This window comes from Austrofundulus limnaeus, unplaced genomic scaffold (assembly GCF_001266775.1).
Source record: "Austrofundulus limnaeus strain Quisiro unplaced genomic scaffold, Austrofundulus_limnaeus-1.0 Scaffold5, whole genome shotgun sequence".
NCBI classification, from domain to species: Eukaryota; Metazoa; Chordata; class Actinopteri; order Cyprinodontiformes; family Rivulidae; genus Austrofundulus; species Austrofundulus limnaeus.
This window is the reverse complement of record NW_013952407.1, coordinates 6,268,617-6,290,039: the sequence shown is the minus strand read 5'-3', so window position 1 is coordinate 6,290,039 and position 21,423 is coordinate 6,268,617. Positions and strand designations below refer to the sequence as shown.

The window sequence follows — 21,423 nt, the reverse complement described above, 5'->3', positions numbered from 1 at the left end:
AGCCTATTGTCAAGATAATCATAGGGTGTGATTTATTTTCAACTCAAAATGTCTTCAAACTAACGAAATATAAAGTTTTTAGGGAGGAAAATCTGCCTGGATAACAGCAGACTGCTCGTAAAATATACGACAGGTCTGGACCACTCGTGAATTTTGTTCATATCTGAAGAAAATCTTAGAATACGAAAACATTGGTGAATGCCACAAATTCTCCTAAATCACTCGTACGCACAACTTAAGAACAAATCTGCGTACGAACGGTTCTTGCATGAGGCCCAATGTCTATGAAACACACATCACTGTTACATCCACAAATGCTGGGTAAAGCTCTATCACACAAAGAAGAAATTATATGTGTACACCATCCAGAAATTCCACCATCTTCAGTAGACCCAAATTTWATTTAAACCAAGAAACCACGGTTTYTACTGAAAAAGGAAAGGGACCCTCAGTGCACATTTCAAAAGTCTGATATTATAGGGGTGCATTGGTGCCTATGGCCGTTGAACATTTATAATACTACATCAAACAATACTGAGACAATATTGTCTTTCAAAAACTTCAGCAGCTGGTCTCAATTCCTACATGCTTATACACTACGGATGGAAAWMAGTATTTTGCTAAATCTGGTGTATTTACAGCAAAATTGTATCTTCATTATTATGCATTGTCCCATTCAAAATATACTAATTGTAAAAAAACATGGACCAGACACTGAAGTCGTGTTGCTTCCGTAAAGACTGAATCATTTCTTATTTTAAGCATTTCAAATGTTTACAATGGTTCCTCTGTATAAAATATGGGTTTGAGATTTTCAAACCATTGCACTTTTTTATTTTATTTTACAATTTATACATCCCCACATGTTCTGATATGCGGTTGTAATAACAAATGTGTCTTCTTCTTTTCATATGAATGAATTTCTGCCCTCCGTTTGCCCCCAGACACGCATCCTAGTGACACACGGCATCAGCTTTCTGCCTCAGGTGGACAACATCGTGGTGATGGTGGATGGCAGGGTGTCAGAGATGGGCTCATATACGCAACTGTTCAAGCAGAATGGAGCCTTCGCTGAGTTTCTCAGGAACTACGCTCTGGAGGAAATCAGTGAAGAGGATGAGGCCATCGGTCAAGCTACACTTCCTTCTTTTTTCTCTGCTCGTATCATTTCTGAGGTTCATGCTTGAGCTCATTGTGTTTCTCTTATTGGCTTCACAGAAGATTTAATAGACGAGGAGGAGCTCTTCCCAGATGACGTCCTTAGCAATCACCACACAGACATGGTGGACAATGAACCAGTGATAAATGAAGCTAGGAAAAGRTTTATGAGGTACTAGAAACCTTTAAAGAACAACAAAAAACAAAAACATTTGACTCAATTAGACAACCTTTGTAGCCACTTCTACACTAACATAAATMCATTGGCTGCTTTCCCATTTTTAGACAGATCAGCATTATTTCATCAGAAGGCGAAAATTTACGATGCCGCTCAGTGAGGAGACATGGCTGCAGCCAAAAGAGGCACAGTGAGTCTCAGGAGAAGAAAATACCACAGGAAGTAGAGAAGCTCATCCAGGCAGAGACTGCAGAAACAGGCCGGGTTAGTCGACCACAAATTTGATTTGATCCAGACTGTTTTCCTCCTTTTCTCTGTACCTGTTTCCTAAGTGAAAAACATGCGGCATTTTTCCACCTTTATGCTGCTAATATTTTATATTGATTTTCAGTTTTTATCTRACTCCGCTGAACATCAAATGACAGTAATACTTTAGCCCCTGTATTTTTTTTATTCAAATTTTAGCTCAGTGGTGTCTGAAGTCAGTCTTCAAGGGTCGGTGTCCTGCATGTTTTAGGTGCTTCCCTGGTTCAACACAGCTGAACCTGAGTAGTGCTTAATTAGTAGGCCTTCTCAGTAAGGTCTGCAGAGGCCTACTAATTAGGCACTCCTTWGGTTCAGCTGAACACTTTTTATACTAAATCAATTATTCTGGCATTTGTATTAACCTGTTCAAGAGGATTTACTTGAAATAGGATAGACATAAATTTGTTACTAAAGGTGTCCTACTGTTTGGGCACTTGCCGATATTGAGGATCAGTACCGAGCACTTACTGAGTTAGAACTTAAACATTACATCATAACATCAAAACACGTTTAACCCTCTGAGGTCTGGGTTCTAAATGGCTGTTTTTGACTAACTTTGAATTTACCTTTATATTTACACTTAAAAAACTATTTATCTTGCCATGTTTGGTATCATTATTTTTAGCACAACCTCAGRTTTATGATTTTAGAGTGTTTGTTTCATTTTGACACAGTTCATTATCACAGTGGACCAAAATATCACAAAAAAAATCTGAGTAGAAAAATTACTGATTTATTCACTCTAAAATTCACAAATATATTTAAGGAACATTTTCTTTTAACTATAATGAGTCTCTGTAGTGTAAACTTTCAAAACATATGTAAAAATGTATCAAAAACAATTAATATTTATATGTTTTACATCAAATATTGGGAAAATTCCCAGGCGTTTTTTACATTTGCAAAATGGTTCACATTGACTCCACCACAAATTGACCTGACCTGAACTGACAAACTTTTCACTTGCAATGTAAACTGGCACATTCAATAGAGTAATCAATACCAGTATCCCAGTATCGATGCAGGCATTGGTATCTGTCCCCAGTATTGGGGCATTTTATACGAGTATGAGTACTTGTGAAAGTGTTGGTGTCAAGAAACTARTTGTTACTTTGCCTTGTGTATAAAATTGTAAACAAACCCTGTTGACTGGACTCTCATTCCATAACAGGTCAAAACAACGGTGTACCTGGAGTACGCCAAGGCGGTGGGGCCGCTGCTTTCAGTGATTATCATCCTGCTGTACGGCTGCCAGTCTGCTGCCTCCATCGGAGCAAACATCTGGCTCAGCCAGTGGACCAACGACGCATCACAAAATCAGACTTCACAGAACGTTAACATGAGGGTGGGGGTGTACGCTGCGCTGGGCATTGCACAAGGTAAGAAGCACAGATAATAAACTTTGGTTGCCCAACATTTGGATTTATGTGGGGTTTAAACTWCATGTTAAGCTACTTTTCATCATGGTGCTGAAGTTTCTTTATCCTTATTGTGCAACCAGCCACTTGCACCCAAACAGCTTCTTAGTGACGGTAAAATAAGACCATTTCGTAGTTTGCTGTTCGCACTGCATCATGGGTAGGGGTCAGAGGTTATTTAGCGTAAATAAACATGTGTTGCTAGTAGATTTGATGGAAGTGACTGACTTTTGTTTATTTATTTGTAAAGTTATTAATGTTTCTGGCAACAAGGCTGAGAAAACACTGGTAATATTTTGAAGTGTCAGGGCTTTAAAGGACGAAGGTTCTGAACTGCAGCAAYATGAGGAAGGAGGAGCTGGTGTCCCCACACTGCTATCAGTGGAATTGTGTACATTTTTTTATTTTGTAACTGATAAATTCATTTTTCCTCATGATACTGATGTAAACAATTTTATACAAATAGCCTCTAAAATATAACTGCTGCTTTCATGCTGTTTAGTGTATCCATTTATTTTGAAATTTATTGTTATCTGCACTTAGCTAGACTGAGCAAGAATTGTATAAAAAAAACACAATATATTCAAAATATTTGATCATTTATCACTCTACCTACCTTAATACCAGATCCAGTGGTTGGCTGGGACATCTGCTCATATTTTAACTATGCATCCACACTCAACCGTGGAAACGAAAACACTACCAAAACAAGCTCAAAAAGRWGATTTATTACGTAAAGATATTTATGAGAAAAATCACCTTCAACCTTTAAAAGACAGTTGAACACAAATCAGTTTAAAGAACAGACATGGGGTCTGTACAACGGCATACTGTATATTTATTTGTTGAATTACAAAAGTGAAAGCTCATTGTTTATCCTGAATGACCTTCGACCCAGAAGAGTTAGGGTCCACTGTACGCATTCATAACTACAAAATGGTCTGTTTACTTTTCAGCTAGTCTAAAAGTTAGGTTGTTTTGTGAACTGGACATTGTTGAATCTACAAATAAAAAGTACGGCACTCTATCTAAAAATAATGTTTTATTTTTGATGGTTTATTTATCAGTTTACTGCATGAAGGAATCTGTGGTTTCCCTTCTTAACGATATTCTTTTGTTATAAAACTTACTTTCATCTCCCCATACTATCCTTGTCTACATGGTTAAAAAAACGACTTTCCTTTTCCAATCTCTTTATTTCTCTTTTTTCCTGTGGTTTAACCCATTCGCAGGTATCCTGGTCATGATCTCTTCCTTCACTCTAGCCATGGGGAATATTGGCGCAGCCAGGAAGCTGCACTTTAACCTGCTTGCCAACAAGCTTCACACGCCCCAGTCTTTCTTTGACACCACACCTATAGGACGCATCATCAACCGCTTCTCCAAGGACATCTACGTCATAGACGAGGCGCTGCCGTCCACTGTGCTCATGTTCCTGGGCACCTTCTTCGTTTCTCTCTCCACCATGATAGTTATCGTTAGCAGCACACCCTTGTTCGCTGTTGTCATTGTGCCCCTGGCTGTCATATACGTCTTTGTCCAGGTACATGTGAGCGGTCATTACTCTTCTCTGTGCCAAACAGTCCTCTTGATGTTCTTTACTTTGCAAATGTTTGACTCTTGCTCTTCCTGGAGTGGCATGCAGCATGCGTTTGGTGCAGCAAACTTGGTAATCTTCCACTTTTGCTTTTGTCTCCCTCAGCCTGTGATTTTGGTGATGAACGCCTGCTGCTACAATTTGACTTCTTTTCACTCCTGATTTTACTTTGCTCTCTCCACAGCCAAAATACTCCTTGTCCTGCCTGCAGCGTATTTCCACACCCTCTCACACACATTCCTTAGGACAAGCATGTCATGTTGCGCAACACAGCCGTGATATGTAGAAAATACACTCAAGGGTGCCAAACAATTTGAAAGTAATCATTTTGAGTGACATATAACTTCCCTCTAGTGGTGCACCAGTGCTAATACAGCTCAGCCTGACTAATTTATTGAGTTTTATTTTTATTTATTTTTTTACTGAATTTTAATTTCAGCCGGTCTGGACATGTTGTAATTACATAAGCTACATTGGTAGTTCTGGTTATGTCACTGCTGTTGTTCTGTATGTGAAATAATTTATTTTCCTGGACTCTGAGCATTTTAGTTCTCAGGTGGGATAAGAGCAGATGATTTGTTTTGAGAAAGGAAGCATCTGAGAGTTCATCTAATTTCCTTTTAAATCTCTAAAAACATTTTTTAGGGGTTGGAATTTGAACTTCCCGGCTACATAATAAAACAAGCAGGTATAATGTCTGTTTGATTGTTTCAGAAAATGCTCTGAACTCCAGTTGGGGTTTTGAAACTGCATCAGTACTTAAAACTTGATTTATTTGCAGCTTTCATCAGGCTCCGCAGCATAAATCTGACCTAATGCTAACTAAAAGCAATATTTTGTTTTTTCCCCCTCAAGTGCAGCTGAAATGTGAACCTGAATCAATCTTTGTGATTGATTCTCACATTTGAGTCAGTGTTTAATGATTTCTAACACAAACAAAGACACACACACACACACACACACACACACACACACACACACACACACACACACACAAGGATTCCTACATTAACTTTGATTTATCCTATTTTATTTTTTTTCCCATTTATTATTTTAGCAGCTTAAATGGATCGTGCAGCTATTTTGATGTGTGGTAACAAATAATACCTTACCTGTTGCTGATAGCTTTTTAAACGGTCTCAGTTTGGATAAAATCAATTTCATTTAACTGATGATGAACTATATCAGCTAACTGTAGCACTTCCAATGCACCTAGCTGCAATTGGGCCGGACTGTTATCTCCTCAATATGGTGCAAACAGCCTGCAACTATTTGTTCTTGCAAATAATCACAGTTTCTCTATTGTAAGTAAACATTTACTATGAAAATAAAGATCTAAAATGGTGTATTTGCATGACCAACTTTGAAGATTGAAGTTGTTTTAAGACGCCATTGATCCACTTTGGTCTTGGCACCYCACAGAATAGGCATTAGCTCATCAGACATAGACTGTTTCTTCAAAGAGCTCTCTACAACAGGTAAGATACTAGATCTTTTCAACATTTTCTTGCTCTCCATGTTCTGTGACTGATGTCACTGCTCATAAGGTACTAATGATTGAGATATACTGTATGTATAAATATTTCAATATACACAGTTGTTTTCAAAATTCTTTCAACATTGTCTTTTAGACAGGTCAGGACTGCAGGTGGGCCAATCCAGTACCCTCTTTGTCCTCAGCCATGCCTTAGTAATGTGTACAGAGTTTATACAGTGGGTAAAATAAGTATTGAACACGTCAACATTTTTCTCAGTAAATATATTACTAGAGGTGCTAATGACATGAAATTTTCACCAGATGTCGGTAACAACCCAAGTGATCCATACATACAAAGAAATCAAACCATAAATGTCCAGAAATGAAGTTATTTGTAATAATGTGGAATGGCACAGGGAAAAAGTATTGAACACACTTACTGAAATTTATCTAATACTTTGTACAAAAGCCTTTGTTGTCAATGACAGCTTCAAGACGCCTCCTGTATGGAGAAACTAGTGGCATGCATTGCTCAGGTGTGATTTTGGCCCATTCTTCCACACAAACAGTCTTCAAATCTTGAAGGTTTCGTGGACCTCTTCTATGAACTCTGATCTTTAGTTCTTTCCATAGATTTTCTGTTGGATTCAGGTCAGGTGATTGGCTGGGCCATTCCAGCAGCTTTATTTTCTTTCTCTGAAACCAACTGAGAGTTTCCTTGGCTTTGTGTTTGGGCTCATTGTCTTGCTGAAATGTCCAGCCACGTTTCATCTTCATCATCCTGGTAGATGGAAGCAGATTTTTATCAAGAATGTCTCTGTACATTTTTCCATTCATTCTTCCTTCAATTATTTGAAGTTTGCCAGTACCATATGCTGAAAAACAGCCCCACACCATGATGTTCCCACCTCCAAACTTCACTGTTGGTATGGTGTTTTTGGGCTGATGTGCAGTGCCATTTGACCTCCAAACATGATGTGTATTCTGGCATCCAAACAGGTCAATGTTGGTCTCATCTGACCAGACTATATTCTCCCAGTATTACACAGGCTTGTTTAAATGTTGTGCAGCAAACTTTAAAGGAGCTTCAACATGCTGTTTCTTCAGCAGTGGAGTCTTGCGTGGTGAGCGTGCATACAGGCCATGGTGGTTCAGTGCATTAKTTATTGTTTTCTTTGAAACAATCGTACCTGATAATTCCAGGTCTTTCTGAAGCTCTCCACAAGTGGTCGTTGGCTCTTGGACAACTCTTCTGATAATTCTTTTTTACTCCTCTGTCAGAAATCTTGTGAGGAGCACCTGGTCGTGGTCGGTTTATGGTGAAATAATGTTCTTTCCACTTCTGAATTATGGGCCCAACAGTGCTCACTGGAACCTTCAGAAGTTTAGACATTCTTCTGTAACCGATGCCATCATTATGCTTTGCAACAAWAAGGTTGTGAAGGTCTTGAGAGAGCTCTTTACTTTTACCCATCATCAGATGGTTCTTGTGTGATACCTGGCCATCATTTGGGACTGAACCAGCTGATATTAACTTGCACTGACAAGGGGCAGGCTTGTTTTTTAATTACTGAGAGAGTTCAGCTGGTGTCTTGGCTTTCCATGCCTTTTTACACCTCCCTTTCTTCATGTGTTCAATACTTTTTCCCTGTGCCATTCCACATTATTACAAATAACTTCATTTCTGGACATTTATGGTTTGATTTCTTTTTATGTTTGGATCACTTGGGTTGTTACTGACAACTGGTGAAAATTTCTTGTCATTATCACCTCTAGTAATATATTTACTGAGAAAAATGGTGACGTGTTCAATACTTATTTTACCCGCTGTATATTTTCTGAGTTCTGCCAAACTGCTACCATCCCAAAGTTGGGCTTATAGGCATTTTCTTCCCAAAAACAGGAATATTGTTTTGTCTGATTGCAGTTTAGGCTTCCACCATGTGATGGTCCACTGAGTGCAGAGAACTCTATGTTGCCTCTGGACAAGGTTAACAGACAGATTCTTTTCAGCACAGCAAAGTACCAAAGTCTGAAGTGGCATTTGTAAATGTGACACTTGATTTGAGCTAACTAATGTAATTCTGTTTGTTCTATCAGCTGCGTATGAATGATAGTTCTTGATGCAGTGCTTTTAGAGATACAGATATCTAGGTGTAAATATGCCTTGTACTTCCTGGTCTTTCATGAATCACAGTTCTCTGAAATTCATTGAAGCATTTATTGAAATGTTACACAACAGAATGATAATTCACAAACATGTTCTGGTCTGTCTTTGACCAAAACTGGTTTTAAACATTTAAAAAATATTGTATCACACATCTGTTGCCAAACTACAGTTCCATTGCCACTCTATTCTACTTAAAGCGTTGGAATGCAAAAAATGGATTTATATCATAGGGATGGTTATTTCAGGCAAAATTATATTCATAAATTATGGGCAATTTGGATTAAACAAATAGGGGCTGATTTATTAAGATCCCAAATAATGCCCAACAAAAAATGCAAACAAAAAAAATCGCATGCGCGATTAGTGGGCATGGTGCAGGTTATTTACTATCTGGAGACTGCCGATCCTTGTCTTATGGAAAAACTCCTTGCCTGCATTTTCTTGCATCTGGATCATTTGTCTGCTCCACCATGGAGAAAGTCAGTCTCCATGGTGAAGCAGACAAATGATCCAGATGCAAGAAAATGCAGTGTTGCAAGGAGTTTTTCCATAAGACAAGGATCGACAGCCCACAGATCCAAAGCTGCATGCATACCTCTTTTTAACCTTGACCCCTCCCCCAAAAAAAGGTGTTTTGTTAGTTTATTTTTTATTTGCATTACCTTTTTTTGCAGTTATACTGAAATTCATTATGATACTTTAACATAAAATTAAAAGCAGTTTTAATAATTTATCAACCAAAACATGCGTCCCTGCATTCCAGCACGTTTAGATCACCCGCTGCACAACAACGTCCGATAAAAGTTCCCTAGGAGGTGATGAAATGCCTCGCTGCTTGTCTAGATAATCTGAAAACTTTCTGGGAAATCAAAGACCATACGTGGCTGTAAAAAAGAGGATGACAGCACACAATGTTTCACAAACATTCTTAATTTATGTTTACTTTTTAAAGCTGCTAAGTCTGCTGTTTTGCTTATTTAACAGACACAATCCTTGATGCATATGGTTGATAGATCAGCTTTGTGCGCTATCATGTTTGCGCATTCTTTTACACATGCACACCTTTGATAAATCAGCCCCACAGTCAGCAAAACTGATTTTCACTGAGTAGTAAAAGTAAAGTGTGATGGGATACTTTACAGACAATGGTGTTGCTTCATGAGGCCTGTATTTTGGCAAAGTAAGTGCTAGACAGAAGACAGTGGTGACATATTAAAGCTTAAAGTGTAAACAACAGTGGTAACTATTTTAGCAGGTTACACAAAAAAGAAAAAAAAAGACTTTCCAGTTCAATCAAGTGTAAAGAAAAAAAAACACCATCAGCTCATAAAAAGCTGTTGTTTCATTAGATTGTAGGAACAGGTCTTTATCTGTTTAACACACATGTTGTTGTGTTGTCACACTTGACCCTCCCCCCTCCCCCACTTCTCGCAGGTGTGCTGATTTTGGTTAACTGTCTGTTGTGCCGGGCCTACAGTATGCTGCGGGCAGCCAAGCTCACACACAACAACATGCTGCAGGGGGTCCTGCAAGCTCCGCAGACCTTCTTTGAGAGCACCCCGACTGGGCGGTTACTGAACCGCTTCAGCAAAGACGTGGATGCTATAGACACCTACATCCCAGACAATATTGACATATGGATGCGCACTTTCTGGTACACACTGAATGTGCTGCTCATATGCTCTGCCATCACCCCAATATTCCTCATAGTCATAGCCCCGTTAATGGTGTTCTATTGGTGGGTTCAGGTAAATAGGAAACAAGCGTGCTAACTCATTTATGCAACATGCATGGCTGTGAGTGAGTGTGCTAGTAGACTGTTGCATGTATTTAAAGCAGTAATCAAACTGTGCCAATAGAGTGTGATTTGATTATTTTTAACTAGTCTGGTAGAGTGATAGTTGTGGTGTTAAAGTAGCGAGTGGGAGATCTAGTTTACAGTTCTTGTGTCAGCTTTTTCTAAAACAGGTCTTTGGTCTTTTCCTGGGCAGCAAATTTGGTTCATCAGCTGTCTTTTCTAAGCAAATATTTTCACACAGATCTTAAATTCCACATAGGTGGAGTGAATTGTTAGAGGTGAATGAGAATGTTTTTTCTACAGACACTACTCACTCTCACAAGTTAGTGTCTGTGATAGTTATAAAAATACATTTGTTAATATTACAGTAGTGAACTTTAGTCACAGCCTTGGTTCTGTAATCAGCTGGACCTTCTCTTCTCCAGAACAGCCTCCACTCTGTATCCACTTACTCATAGGCCTCCAGTTTAGATCCTTCGAGTTGAGATGGAGGGTAGCCTTCTTGTAGTTTTCACCTGCAGGGCAGAATGTTCTGTTGTTTTTGTTTGGACTTCCTTCCTGCAGTCTTCTGGTTGGTGTGCCATTCATGTGGGTCATCACTACCCTTAATGTGACTAGGAGGAATGGCTTCCCTGATCATAACCCAAAAGGTGTTCTGTTGTTGGATTTCTGTGCAAGGCTTGGGATGTTTGTATCAAACATCATCTGCACAAACATCATACTTAGTACTAGTCCACCTTGGGCCAGAGAATGATGATTTTGTAGTTGTATTATCAGCCCTACAGGTCCATGCTGTGGACACTAGAGTAAAGAATGGGGCAGAGCTGTCAAGCTTTTAAAACTTAGTGATGATTTGGATCCGGTACTGGGTGCTGGGCAGATGTAATAAATCCAAACAAGCAGTTTGTGTGAATTGGAAACATCAGGAAGAGGCTTTAGCTTTTGAAACATTCTTTGTTCTCCAAGAGAGTTTTTCATACCTTCTGAGGGAGGTTTCTGTGGTGGTTCGTGTCTGCTGTGGTAGTAATCGTAAGGACACCTGGTGGACATTGGCAGAGAAGGAAGCCATCACATTGAAAAGGGAGACCTTTAGAGGTTGACTTTTTTCAGTTTACTGACACAGCTGGCAGGTACAAAATTAACCAGAGGGGCATCATCTTTTGTGTTTGTAAAAACTTCAGCATGGGAGGACTTTGTGAAGACATTAGATAATATGTCCTGATGCATCTCAGTGACAGTAGAGAGTAACTTTCTGTTGGTCTTCAGAAGGCTTGAATAAACCATTAAATGACTGAGAAAAAAGGCAAGGCCCACCCCAGGCTGTGCTTAGATTGGGTAGAGAATCATGAGGATAAAGTTGAACAGTGGTGGATGAAATTCACTGTGAGATGTTGAGGACTCTGTACATTGTGGGGCTGTTCTGACTGATAAGCTTCTTCAATGTTACATTGTAAGCTTGAAGAAAAAGATTTGTGGTTTGGGAGTTAACAGGATTGTCTTTTTGCAGTTGATGTGGTTCTGTTGGCCTTTTTCAGAACCTGAATTTCAGCACAGACTGGAGCAGTTTACTGCTGAATGTATAGCCAAGGTGTGAGTAGTTTCCCCCAATTTTAGGCTGTGTTTCCCAACCAGAAAATGGTGAAACCCTTCACTCTATTGTAGTAAAGAAACGGCAATGCTAAAAGGTAAAGTTCTTTATTTACTGGTAGAAGCTCGAGCGTTCAGAGGGAGCTCAAAATGGAGCGCTTCTGCTTCCCATTAAAGGAGGTCATCTGCAGTGGTTTGGTCATCTTATCAGGATGCCCCCTTAAAGCCTACCTTTGGAGGTTTTCCAGCCATGTCCTACTGAGGGAAGACCTAAATGAAAGAGGAACTTGAGCCAACAGACAAAGCTCTAAATTCCACCTGCTTTCTAACTGTCATACATGGTCATTAAAGTTCAAATGACATCTTGCATATAAATTTCTGTAATAAGTGTCCTTTGTAGGGTGGCTGGCCTCAGCCTCAGAGATAAAGTGACAGCATTGTCAACTGAAGTGGTTTGGGAATCTGATTAGAATGCTTCTTGGTTGACTTCGTTTGGAAACTTCTTCTTCTGAAAGGAGACTTTCAAGAGAACCCAGTAACCTGTCAGAGGGATCAATCTGCATATCCTCTTTTGCCTGGGTTCTCCCAGGATGACTTGGAGAGTATTGCTGGGGAGAGGGAGGTCTTGATTTCCCTTCTGACCTGCTGCTTTACAACTTTATCATGGATGGATGGATTGGATGGATGGATGGATTGGATGGATGGATATGTGGATGGATGGATGGATGGATGATGGATGGATAGAATGGTGGGTGGATGGATGGATGGATGGATGAATGGATCAATGGATAGATGGGTGGATCAATGGATGGATGGATGGATGGATGGATGGATCAGTGGATAGATGTGTGGATGGATAGATGGATGCATGGATAGAATGGTGGGTGGATGGATGGATGAATGGATGGATGGATAGAATGGTGGGTGGATGGATGAACGGATGGATGGAATGGTGGGTGGATGGATAGATGGATGGATAGAATGGTGGGTGGATGGATGAACGGATGGATGGAATGGTGGGTGGATGGATAGATGGATGGATAGAATGGTGGGTGGATATATGGATAGAATGGTGGGTGGATGGATGGATGGATAGAATAGTGGGCGGATGGGGGGATGGATGAACGGATGAATGGATGGATGTGTGGATGGATGGATAGAATGATGGGTGGATGGATGGATCAATGGATGGATGGATGGATGGATGAATGGATGAATGGATAGATGGATGGATCAATGGATAGATGGATGGATGGATGGATGGATCAATGGACAGATGGATGGATCGATGGATGGATGGATCAATGGATGGATGGATGGATTGATCAATGGATAGATGGATGGATCGATGGATGGATGGATGGATCAATGGATGGATGGATGAATGTATGGATGGATCAATGGATGGACAGTGGTAACAACATTCTCTTAGTAAAATGTTAATATGTTAACATCAGACTTTTACATCCAAACTGCAGTTATTTGTTGAAGAACTCGCTTGTTTTCTATCATTTTGATTCCAACTGAACTTCCAAATGAATAAAATTGGATGTACTAACACAAAGCTATTTTATTTTTGCTACCTTGTTACAGCATCCATCCTGCCTTTTTTTATCTTTTTGCTGCATGCTGTGTTTTCAGTTTCACTTAACTGATTTGGTTTGGCTGATGCAAACTGAAATGATTAATGTGAGAACAAACTCTTGATACTTAACCTTCTACCACTTTTGATCAATAGCCTATATGCCACGGTCATTAATGACGTATTTCCGGTAAAATTCTTGACACACTCCTCCCTTCCATTCCCTGCTTACTGCCTATGTTTTTAGCGTTAGCTACTAGTACTAGTCCGTGAGAACGTCACAAAGTTAAAGCATCTGTGATGTACTGGTATAAAACGTGAGTTCTGTTGTGTGCCGTTGTGTCCACTAAGCAGCAGGTAAGATCGAGTAGTTGGTTTTTATCCATTTTCCTCTTGATGAGGAGATGACAGCAGTGGATCATAGCATTACAGGGAAAACTTATCTTTAAAAGCTCATGCTTGCGTTTGTAATCGGCATTTCTAATCTGAGGATATTCAAGAGCCAGCATCAGAAATGAGATGACGGAGGTTACAAAAGGGAAATGTACATTTATCCCCTTTTATTGCCAAGATCTGGAGAGGAAAGACCTCTTCCAGAGGACAGCTAGCAGGAAGCTAACACAGCAGCCGGTAAAGGAGTGTATATTACAGCCTAGACTAAAGCCAAGTGACGAGTGCGCCCCTCCCCCCGAGCACCGAGAGCAGAAGAAACTCCGCCTGATAATCATTACGTTTTCAGTTCACTAACGTTGGGGAAAACAATCCAAACCAAAGCAGCCACGGAATAGCGAAAAAGGCTAAATTCTGGAACCATAAACACAAACGTCTTTCCTTTGTTTTTATGGCTTTAATCCACTTTGTAGTGATTTTTTTCCATTTGGCTGGACCTGTACGTCTTCTGTGTTAATGTTGGTACATGTAATATGCTAATTCTATACAGTGGAGATCATCAAGAGTCGTTGGGTGAAAAAATCTTTCGCTAACACTGTGTTGACCGTGAACCGGAAGTGTTGGGAGTGGCATCAAATGCTGGACCAGATGTCCGTGGCATATAGGCTATTGTCTTTATCAAGCAATAAATTTGCTTTTAATGACAGCACACTGTATGTTTAATTAAAAACAAAACACCAGCAGTTAAAAATCTTGTCAGCCTTTTGAACCTCATAGATAAAATTTCAACTTTACAATCTGTTTACACTCAGACCAAATCACAACATTCCTGGATTTAAAGTTGGAGAGTTTGTGTAAACTGGGGAACATTAGCTGGCTCCCGTTCAACAATGTGAAAATTGAGAGTATCCAATGACCCTGCAGGTGTTTTGTTCACAAAGCCATCCTTTATTACTTTGCGTGTGTGAGTGTGTATGCATGCAGGCTCATCTATGTGCAACATATTTGATATTTCTGAACATGTGCTAAGTCTCATCAGGTTGTAATGTTGTGTTTTGTTTTTTCCTTCCTCTTAATGCCTGTAGAGATTTTATGTTGCCACGTCTCGGCAGCTTAAGCGCCTGGAGTCAGTCAGCCGCTCTCCCATTTACTCTCATTTCTCCGAGACCGTCACTGGTTCTAGTGTAATCCGAGCCTATGGCAGACACGCTGCCTTTGTTCTGATGAGTGATGTAAAAGTGGATGAGAACCAAAAGAGTTACTACCCTGGTATAGTGTCCAACAGGTAAGAGTCCTCCCTCAGCTCAGCTGAACAGCAGCTCTTGGTTTCTCTTTTGTTAAATAAGGACTTCTTTTTTCACTCTGTACAAAGTCCCAGGTGTCACAGAAGGACATATGTAGGATGTTTAATGTTCAACACCTAAGTGTTGCTAAATCCATGTTAACTACACGACTTTTGGAAAAACAACATTGCAACTTTTTTCTGACCCTGCAATACAGTATATACTACCAAATGAAAAAGTAAAGTAATTTTCAACAGATTTAATTCAGTTTCATTTTAATTCAGTTTATTTATATAGCGCCAAGTCACAACATACGTTGTCTCAGGGCACTGTACATAAAAAAGAACAATCTAAAGAAGAAGCCAGCAGGCTGCATTGAATAACTTCATCACAGTCTCCCATCCTGAGCAAACAGTGGAGAGGAAAAACTCCCTGCTAATCAGGAAGAAACCTCCAGCAGAACCAGGCTCAGGACAGGGAGCCATCTGCCTCGACCGGCTGGTTGAGGGACAGGAAAGAGACACAGACAAACACAGAAGAACTGGTCCAGGTGCACCTTCTTCTGGAACAAAGAAAAAACATGTTGATAGAAATAGATGACGTGAATAACGCTTTAATTTGTGCTGCCATCTTGTTGAAGATGAACCTGCACCGATCTTGTTTTTGTGTGTTACAAGTCTTCCTCTACAGCTCTAGAATTCATTGACAACACTTGTCAGAAAAAACGTTGCCATTATTGTCCCAGAAGTTCCACAACAAAATTGAAGTATTAGCTTTTTTGACACGACAGGAAGCAACCTGTAAAAATAGAAGTTATAATAGGTGATCGTTTAGTTTAGTGCAATGACTTAATGCAGGGTTTAGTGGTTATGACTTAATGCAGGGTTTAGTGGTTCACTCCCTAGATAGCATTGATTTAATTTGCCTCCTACACCGCAGGACCTGCAATGTGACTGTTGCACACACGTTTGTTGCGATGGCGATGCTCAAATGATATATCGTGCAGCTCTGTTAACCCCCAGTCTAACAAAATGCCATCACTACTCATAACTGACCAGCTTTATGGCTTTCAGAAGACTTGAACAAATCTAAAATTTATGCCAAAATAGAATAACAATATGGTGAAATTGACGCAGATGAAGCAACCCCTAAAGGCAGCTGCTGAAAGAAAAGAATGACTGTTTTGACCTCCATTTTGCAGTTTTCTCAGACATTAATGATATTTACTGTTAGATGAAGACACTCAATCATTTGAGCAGCATGTTGTCATCTATCATCCAATAATCCTTCAGGATCAGAGGATTATCTGCCACAACACTCTTGTAGATCTGATGAAGATACAAGTATTTTATTTAGCAAACCCTGTAGCAAAATAAGCCACCTTCTTTACACTCTTCAGAATATTAATAGCAAAAATTGAGTTCCTCACGTTTCCATACAGTGAAACATGTTTTAACTGGAAACCTGCTGTCGTCCAGGTGGCTGGGAGTGCGTATAGAGTTCATCGGGAACTGCATTGTGTTGTTCGCTGCTCTGCTAGCCGTAATAGGAAGGAAAGATCTGAACCCTGGCCTCGTGGGTCTTTCAGTGTCATACGCCCTCCAGGTGACAAAAACACACACGAGAGCTGCTTCACCAATATATTCAGGTGCAGTTTTACATCATGACACCAGTACTGCTTTAACAGGTGACCATGTCTCTGAACTGGATGGTGCGGATGACTTCAGACCTGGAGAACAACATAGTAGCAGTGGAGAGAGTGAAGGAGTACTCGGAGACCAAGACAGAGGTACTTTAAATCAATGCTGTGAGTTCAGACTAAGTTCAGGTGTTTGATTTTAACATATTGTTGCCTCCTTTAGCCACATTATAGTTGGTTAAGCATTTTGATGACCACAAACTAGATCCAGAAAGGTTTTGTAACCTGGTGCCAACAAGGATGTTTAAACAGGAAGCTTTTTGTACACTGGTTCTGATTCCAGTTCCTCCTTTCAATTTTGATTCCTAACAATTCCCGCCGATTCTAATTCTTTTTAGAGACAGGGTCCAAAATGTTTACATGGTTCAGACGAGGTAGGTAACCCGAGTTCTCTCTGGATGAAAAAGTCTTAATGTCTCAAGAATTTTAACTCTATGAACTTTTTGCTTTTCATGAACTTCACTAAGAATTCCTTACAGGGCTATTATCAACCACTACATAAACCTCAAACCTGTGAACATGAATATTACTTATATACTTTCCACAGGGGTACTGTGTGAATGGTCTGACTGCACTGGCAGATTGTTTCACATAGTTTTAGAAGATTCAGACTCAAATTAAGTGAAATAATCTGACAGTTTTGAATGAGACAATTGCACTTAGTAACACTTCTTGAAATAGGAACTTTTTCAGGCTAACAACGTTAATTTGACATAGTCTGCTCTTGTTTAGTATATCAGGCTGAAAATAAGATCAAAAATACTTTTTACAAGAGAGGTTTATTTTTAAAAACCAAGTAAAATTTAATTTGTCATTGGCCAAACAAACTTTTGTTTATTTCTAATCAATCTATAGATGTCCCTTCCCCATGGTTGTCAATCAAACCGTTTAGGGCTCAGTATGGTCGATTGGCAGATGACACGCGGTTATGTGGTTGTTTGGCGTTCGCTTTTGCACACACCTTTCATAGCCCCTTGAGGCACACTGCCAAACTCCTGGGAAACCCCTTATGCTGTGGTATATACACTCACCGGCCACTTTATTAGGTACACCTGTCCAACTGCTTGTTAACACTTAATTTCTAATCAGCCAATCACATGGCGGCAACTCAGTGCATTTAGGCATGTAGACATGGTCAAGACAATCTCCTGCATCAGTATGGGGAAGAAAGGTGATTTGAGTGCCTTTGAACGTGGCATGGTTGTTGGTGCCAGAAGGGCTGGTCTGAGGATTTCAGAAACTGCTGATCTACTGGGATTTTCACGCACAACCATCTCTAGGSTTTACAGAGAATGGTCCGAAAAAGAAAAAACATCCAGTGAGCGGCAGTCCTGTGGGCGGAAATGCCTTGTTGATGCCAGAGGTCAGAGGAGAATGGGCAGACTGGTTRGAGCTGATAGAAAGGCAACAGTGACTCAAATAACCACCCGTTACAACCGAGGTAGGCAGAAGAGCATCTCTGAACGCACAGTACGTCGAACTTTGAGGCAGATGGGCTTCAGCAGCAGAAGACCACACCGGGTGCCACTCCTTTCAGCGAAGAACAGGAAACTGAGGCTACAATTTGCACAAGCTCATCGAAATTGGACAAGAGAAGATTGGAAAAACGTTGCCTGGTCTGATGAGTCTCGATTTCTGCTGCGACATTCGGATGGTAGGGTCAGAATTTGGCGTCAACAACATGAAAGCATGGATCCATCCTGCCTTGTATCAACGGTTCAGGCTGGTGGTGGTGGTGTCATGGTGTGGGGAATCTTTTCTTGGCACTCTTTGGGCCCCTTGGTACCAATTGAGCATCGTTGCAACGCCACAGCCTACCTGAGTATTGTTGCTGACCATGTCCATCCCTTTATGACCACAATGTACCCAACATCTGATGGCTACTTTCAGCAGGATAATGCGCCATGTCATAAAGCTGGAATCATCTCAGACTGGTTTCTTGAACATGACAATGAGTTCACTGTACTCAAATGGCCTCCACAGTCACCAGATCTCAATCCAATAGAGCATCTTTGGGATGTGGTGGAACGGGAGATTCGCATCATGGATGTGCAGCCGACAAATCTGCGGCAACTGTGTGATGCCATCATGTCAATATGGACCAAAATCTCTGAGGAATGCTTCCAGCACCTTGTTGAATCTATGCCACGAAGAATTGAGGCAGTTCTGAAGGGGGGTCCAACCCGTTACTAGCGTGGTGTACCTAATAAAGTGGCCGGTGAGTGTATGTCACTGCACGAGGTTTCTTCCTGCTAGAGTCTACAATGCGGAAAATAAATCAGAGACCCATCACCCAATGTTATTTGTGCACATATCTGTTGCAATTAAACCCTAAGTTATTAGTGTGAAATACACTGTAATATGCATGGATAAACACAAAAACCACATTCATGTAAATTCAGCTTTTTTTGTAATAGTTTCATGTGAATTGAAGACAGTGTTTTTTGTGCAAAACAAGCTTATTCCAATTGTTTAAGTTTAAAATGAAATGTTGCAAAAAGTAGCTCTTGGACAGTTTAAATTTGTAAAAGTAGCTCTTAAAGAAAAAAAGGTTGGAGACCCCTGGTCTAGTATAACTTAATGCCTCAATGCCATGCATCAAAGACAGAACCCTGAGCTGTATTTAATCATGATGGTCATATGTCCTCCTTTACACAACATAATCTTATTCTTTTATTAAACTCTTAACTATCAATGTACCGCCTACAGTGCATTCCCAGTTTGCGGTTACTTCCTCCCTCTTTATAGCCTACCAGGGACTTTGAATTTGCATAATAGGCTGTTCAAACAATTCTGCTGGTTGTCTTCTTTCGATTGTCATCAACTGGGTTCATCTATAGACTCTCCAGAGCCGAAAATATATGGCAAGCCCTTCATGTCCCACCTGTCCGTGGAACACGAGATTAACAAGAATCGGCCAATCAGCTCTGAGCTTCCCTCTGAAACCACAGCTGTGTAGCCAATCAAGTTACCTTTTATTCAATATGCAGTTTTGGAAATAGAAGAAATTAATGGTTATAGTGTATTTTAACTTCAATAACTAAATACCAGTTACAGTTACAAAAATTATGACTGCTGAAGTAAAAAATTCAGATTGATAGCTTTACATAAAGACTGGGCTTGTGAATTTACTCAAAAGGGTCCAAGAGCAGTACTTAATTTAATTTGGGTTAGGCCCTGCGGCTTAACAGGTCAAAGTTAAGCCATGACATAGATCTCTGTCCATTTGCGCACACACTACCTGCGGATTCTTTAGTGGACTGGGTATCAAAAGTGGGAATCGATGTTTGAAAAATTTGAGTGATTCCGGGAGAATCTACAAATTGGTCCTTGTTCTAATCGATACTCGAGACTCGATGCCCAATCCTAGGTGAAATAAATGTTTGTCAGGTCTGAGTGAATCTAACTCTCCCATTTCTTAATATTCTATACACACTGTCAAAGCCATGCAGGGTCTGAAAAGCTGTTTGTGCTCACAGGCCCCCTGGGAGGTGGAGGACAAGAAGCCCCCATCTGAATGGCCCATGAAAGGGAACGTGGAGTTCCACAACTACTGTGTCCGGTACCGCGAGGGTCTGGACCTCGTCCTGAAGAACCTCACGCTCAGCGTAAAAGGAGGAGAGAAGGTCGGGAAAGGCTATGTTCAAATAGATTCTTATTTTAACCTTGTCATTGTAAAAGGTACTTAGTTGTGATTTTCATCGTACAGATTGGTATTGTGGGTCGTACAGGGGCCGGGAAGTCCTCCATGACTCTCTGCCTCTTCAGACTGCTGGAAGCTGCTGCAGGAGAGATCACCATTGATGATGTGAAGATAGCAGAGATAGGCCTGCATGACCTGAGATCCAAACTTACCATCATTCCACAGGTACACTGTCCCTTCATCCTCTGTCTGTAGGAGGTTATATTAGGATTAAACTGAATCAAATACCTGCAGCCTTTTTGCAGAGTTTGTTGCCATCAGAGGTACTAATTAAATTACTTTTATTCCCATTTACTGTCATGTTTTTTTATATTTAAAGCCCTGCACTTCATGTAGCTTTGGAACAACCCATATGCAGCTAATTTATTAAATGTGTTTAGTCCTTCTGTTGTTTACCTTAAAGAGAACTCTGACTAATTATAACATTAGACCTCATTTGACAAACATTTATTTCAACTATAAAAACTAGAGGGCAGAGAGGGTGTGTCTTTCTGGTCTGTCTATAAGCCATACATTGTGCAGAACATAGCAACTAAAATTATAACTTTATTGTGACATATTTTAGCTTTGTGTTTAGTCTCAACTGTGACCCATCAACATCATCAACCCCAAAATACATCAGTAAAAAAAGCGACGTGCTTAAATGAAAAATGTAATAAGCATATACCATTTGTTAAGTAGTTAGATGTTTTCACATGTCACAAACAACAACTTTTAGTAGAATAGAGAAATAGCAACATGAGGCCAAAACGTGACAGTAGTCAGAGATCCCTCTAAAGCCTTGTTTCTGCGACAGGAGCCTGTGCTTTTCTCTGGGACCCTGCGAATGAACCTGGACCCCTTTGACAAGTACGGTGATGAAGAAGTGTGGAAAGCCCTGGAGCACTCGCATCTCCAGAAGTTTGTCAGCAACCAGTCTGCAAAACTAGAGCTGCAGTGTTCGGAGGGAGGAGAGAACCTCAGGTGTAGAGACAGAAGTGAAGCTGGACTCTCTGTGCAGCTGTGTGTGTGTGTGTGTGTGTGTGTGTGTGTGTGTGTGTGTGTGTGTGTGTGTGTGTGTGTGTGTGTGTGTGTGTG

General features: G+C 40.3%; 1 protein-coding gene across 5 annotated transcripts in view; it reads left to right on the top strand.

Annotated features, from left to right (window-relative positions):
• abcc3 (ATP-binding cassette, sub-family C (CFTR/MRP), member 3) overlaps window positions 1-21,423 on the top strand; it is a 108,197-nt gene that overhangs the window by 85,124 nt on the left and 1,650 nt on the right. Inside the window, exons 19-29 of one of the 5 annotated variants that reach the window (XM_014028578.1) lie at window positions 945-1,128; window positions 1,219-1,330; window positions 1,444-1,600; window positions 2,814-3,021; window positions 9,739-10,052; window positions 14,747-14,946; window positions 16,423-16,549; window positions 16,632-16,733; window positions 20,123-20,269; window positions 20,353-20,511; window positions 21,143-21,309. In XM_014028578.1, the coding sequence (XP_013884032.1) occupies window positions 945-1,128; window positions 1,219-1,330; window positions 1,444-1,600; window positions 2,814-3,021; window positions 9,739-10,052; window positions 14,747-14,946; window positions 16,423-16,549; window positions 16,632-16,733; window positions 20,123-20,269; window positions 20,353-20,511; window positions 21,143-21,309 (1,877 nt within the window). Of the gene's footprint in view, window positions 1-944; window positions 1,129-1,218; window positions 1,331-1,443; window positions 1,601-2,813; window positions 3,022-4,292; window positions 4,604-9,738; window positions 10,053-14,746; window positions 14,947-16,422; window positions 16,550-16,631; window positions 16,734-20,122; window positions 20,270-20,352; window positions 20,512-21,142; window positions 21,310-21,423 lie in introns of those variants that run through there. The other 4 variants (XM_014028583.1, XM_014028600.1, XM_014028591.1 and 1 more) reach the window with 4 other exon arrangements.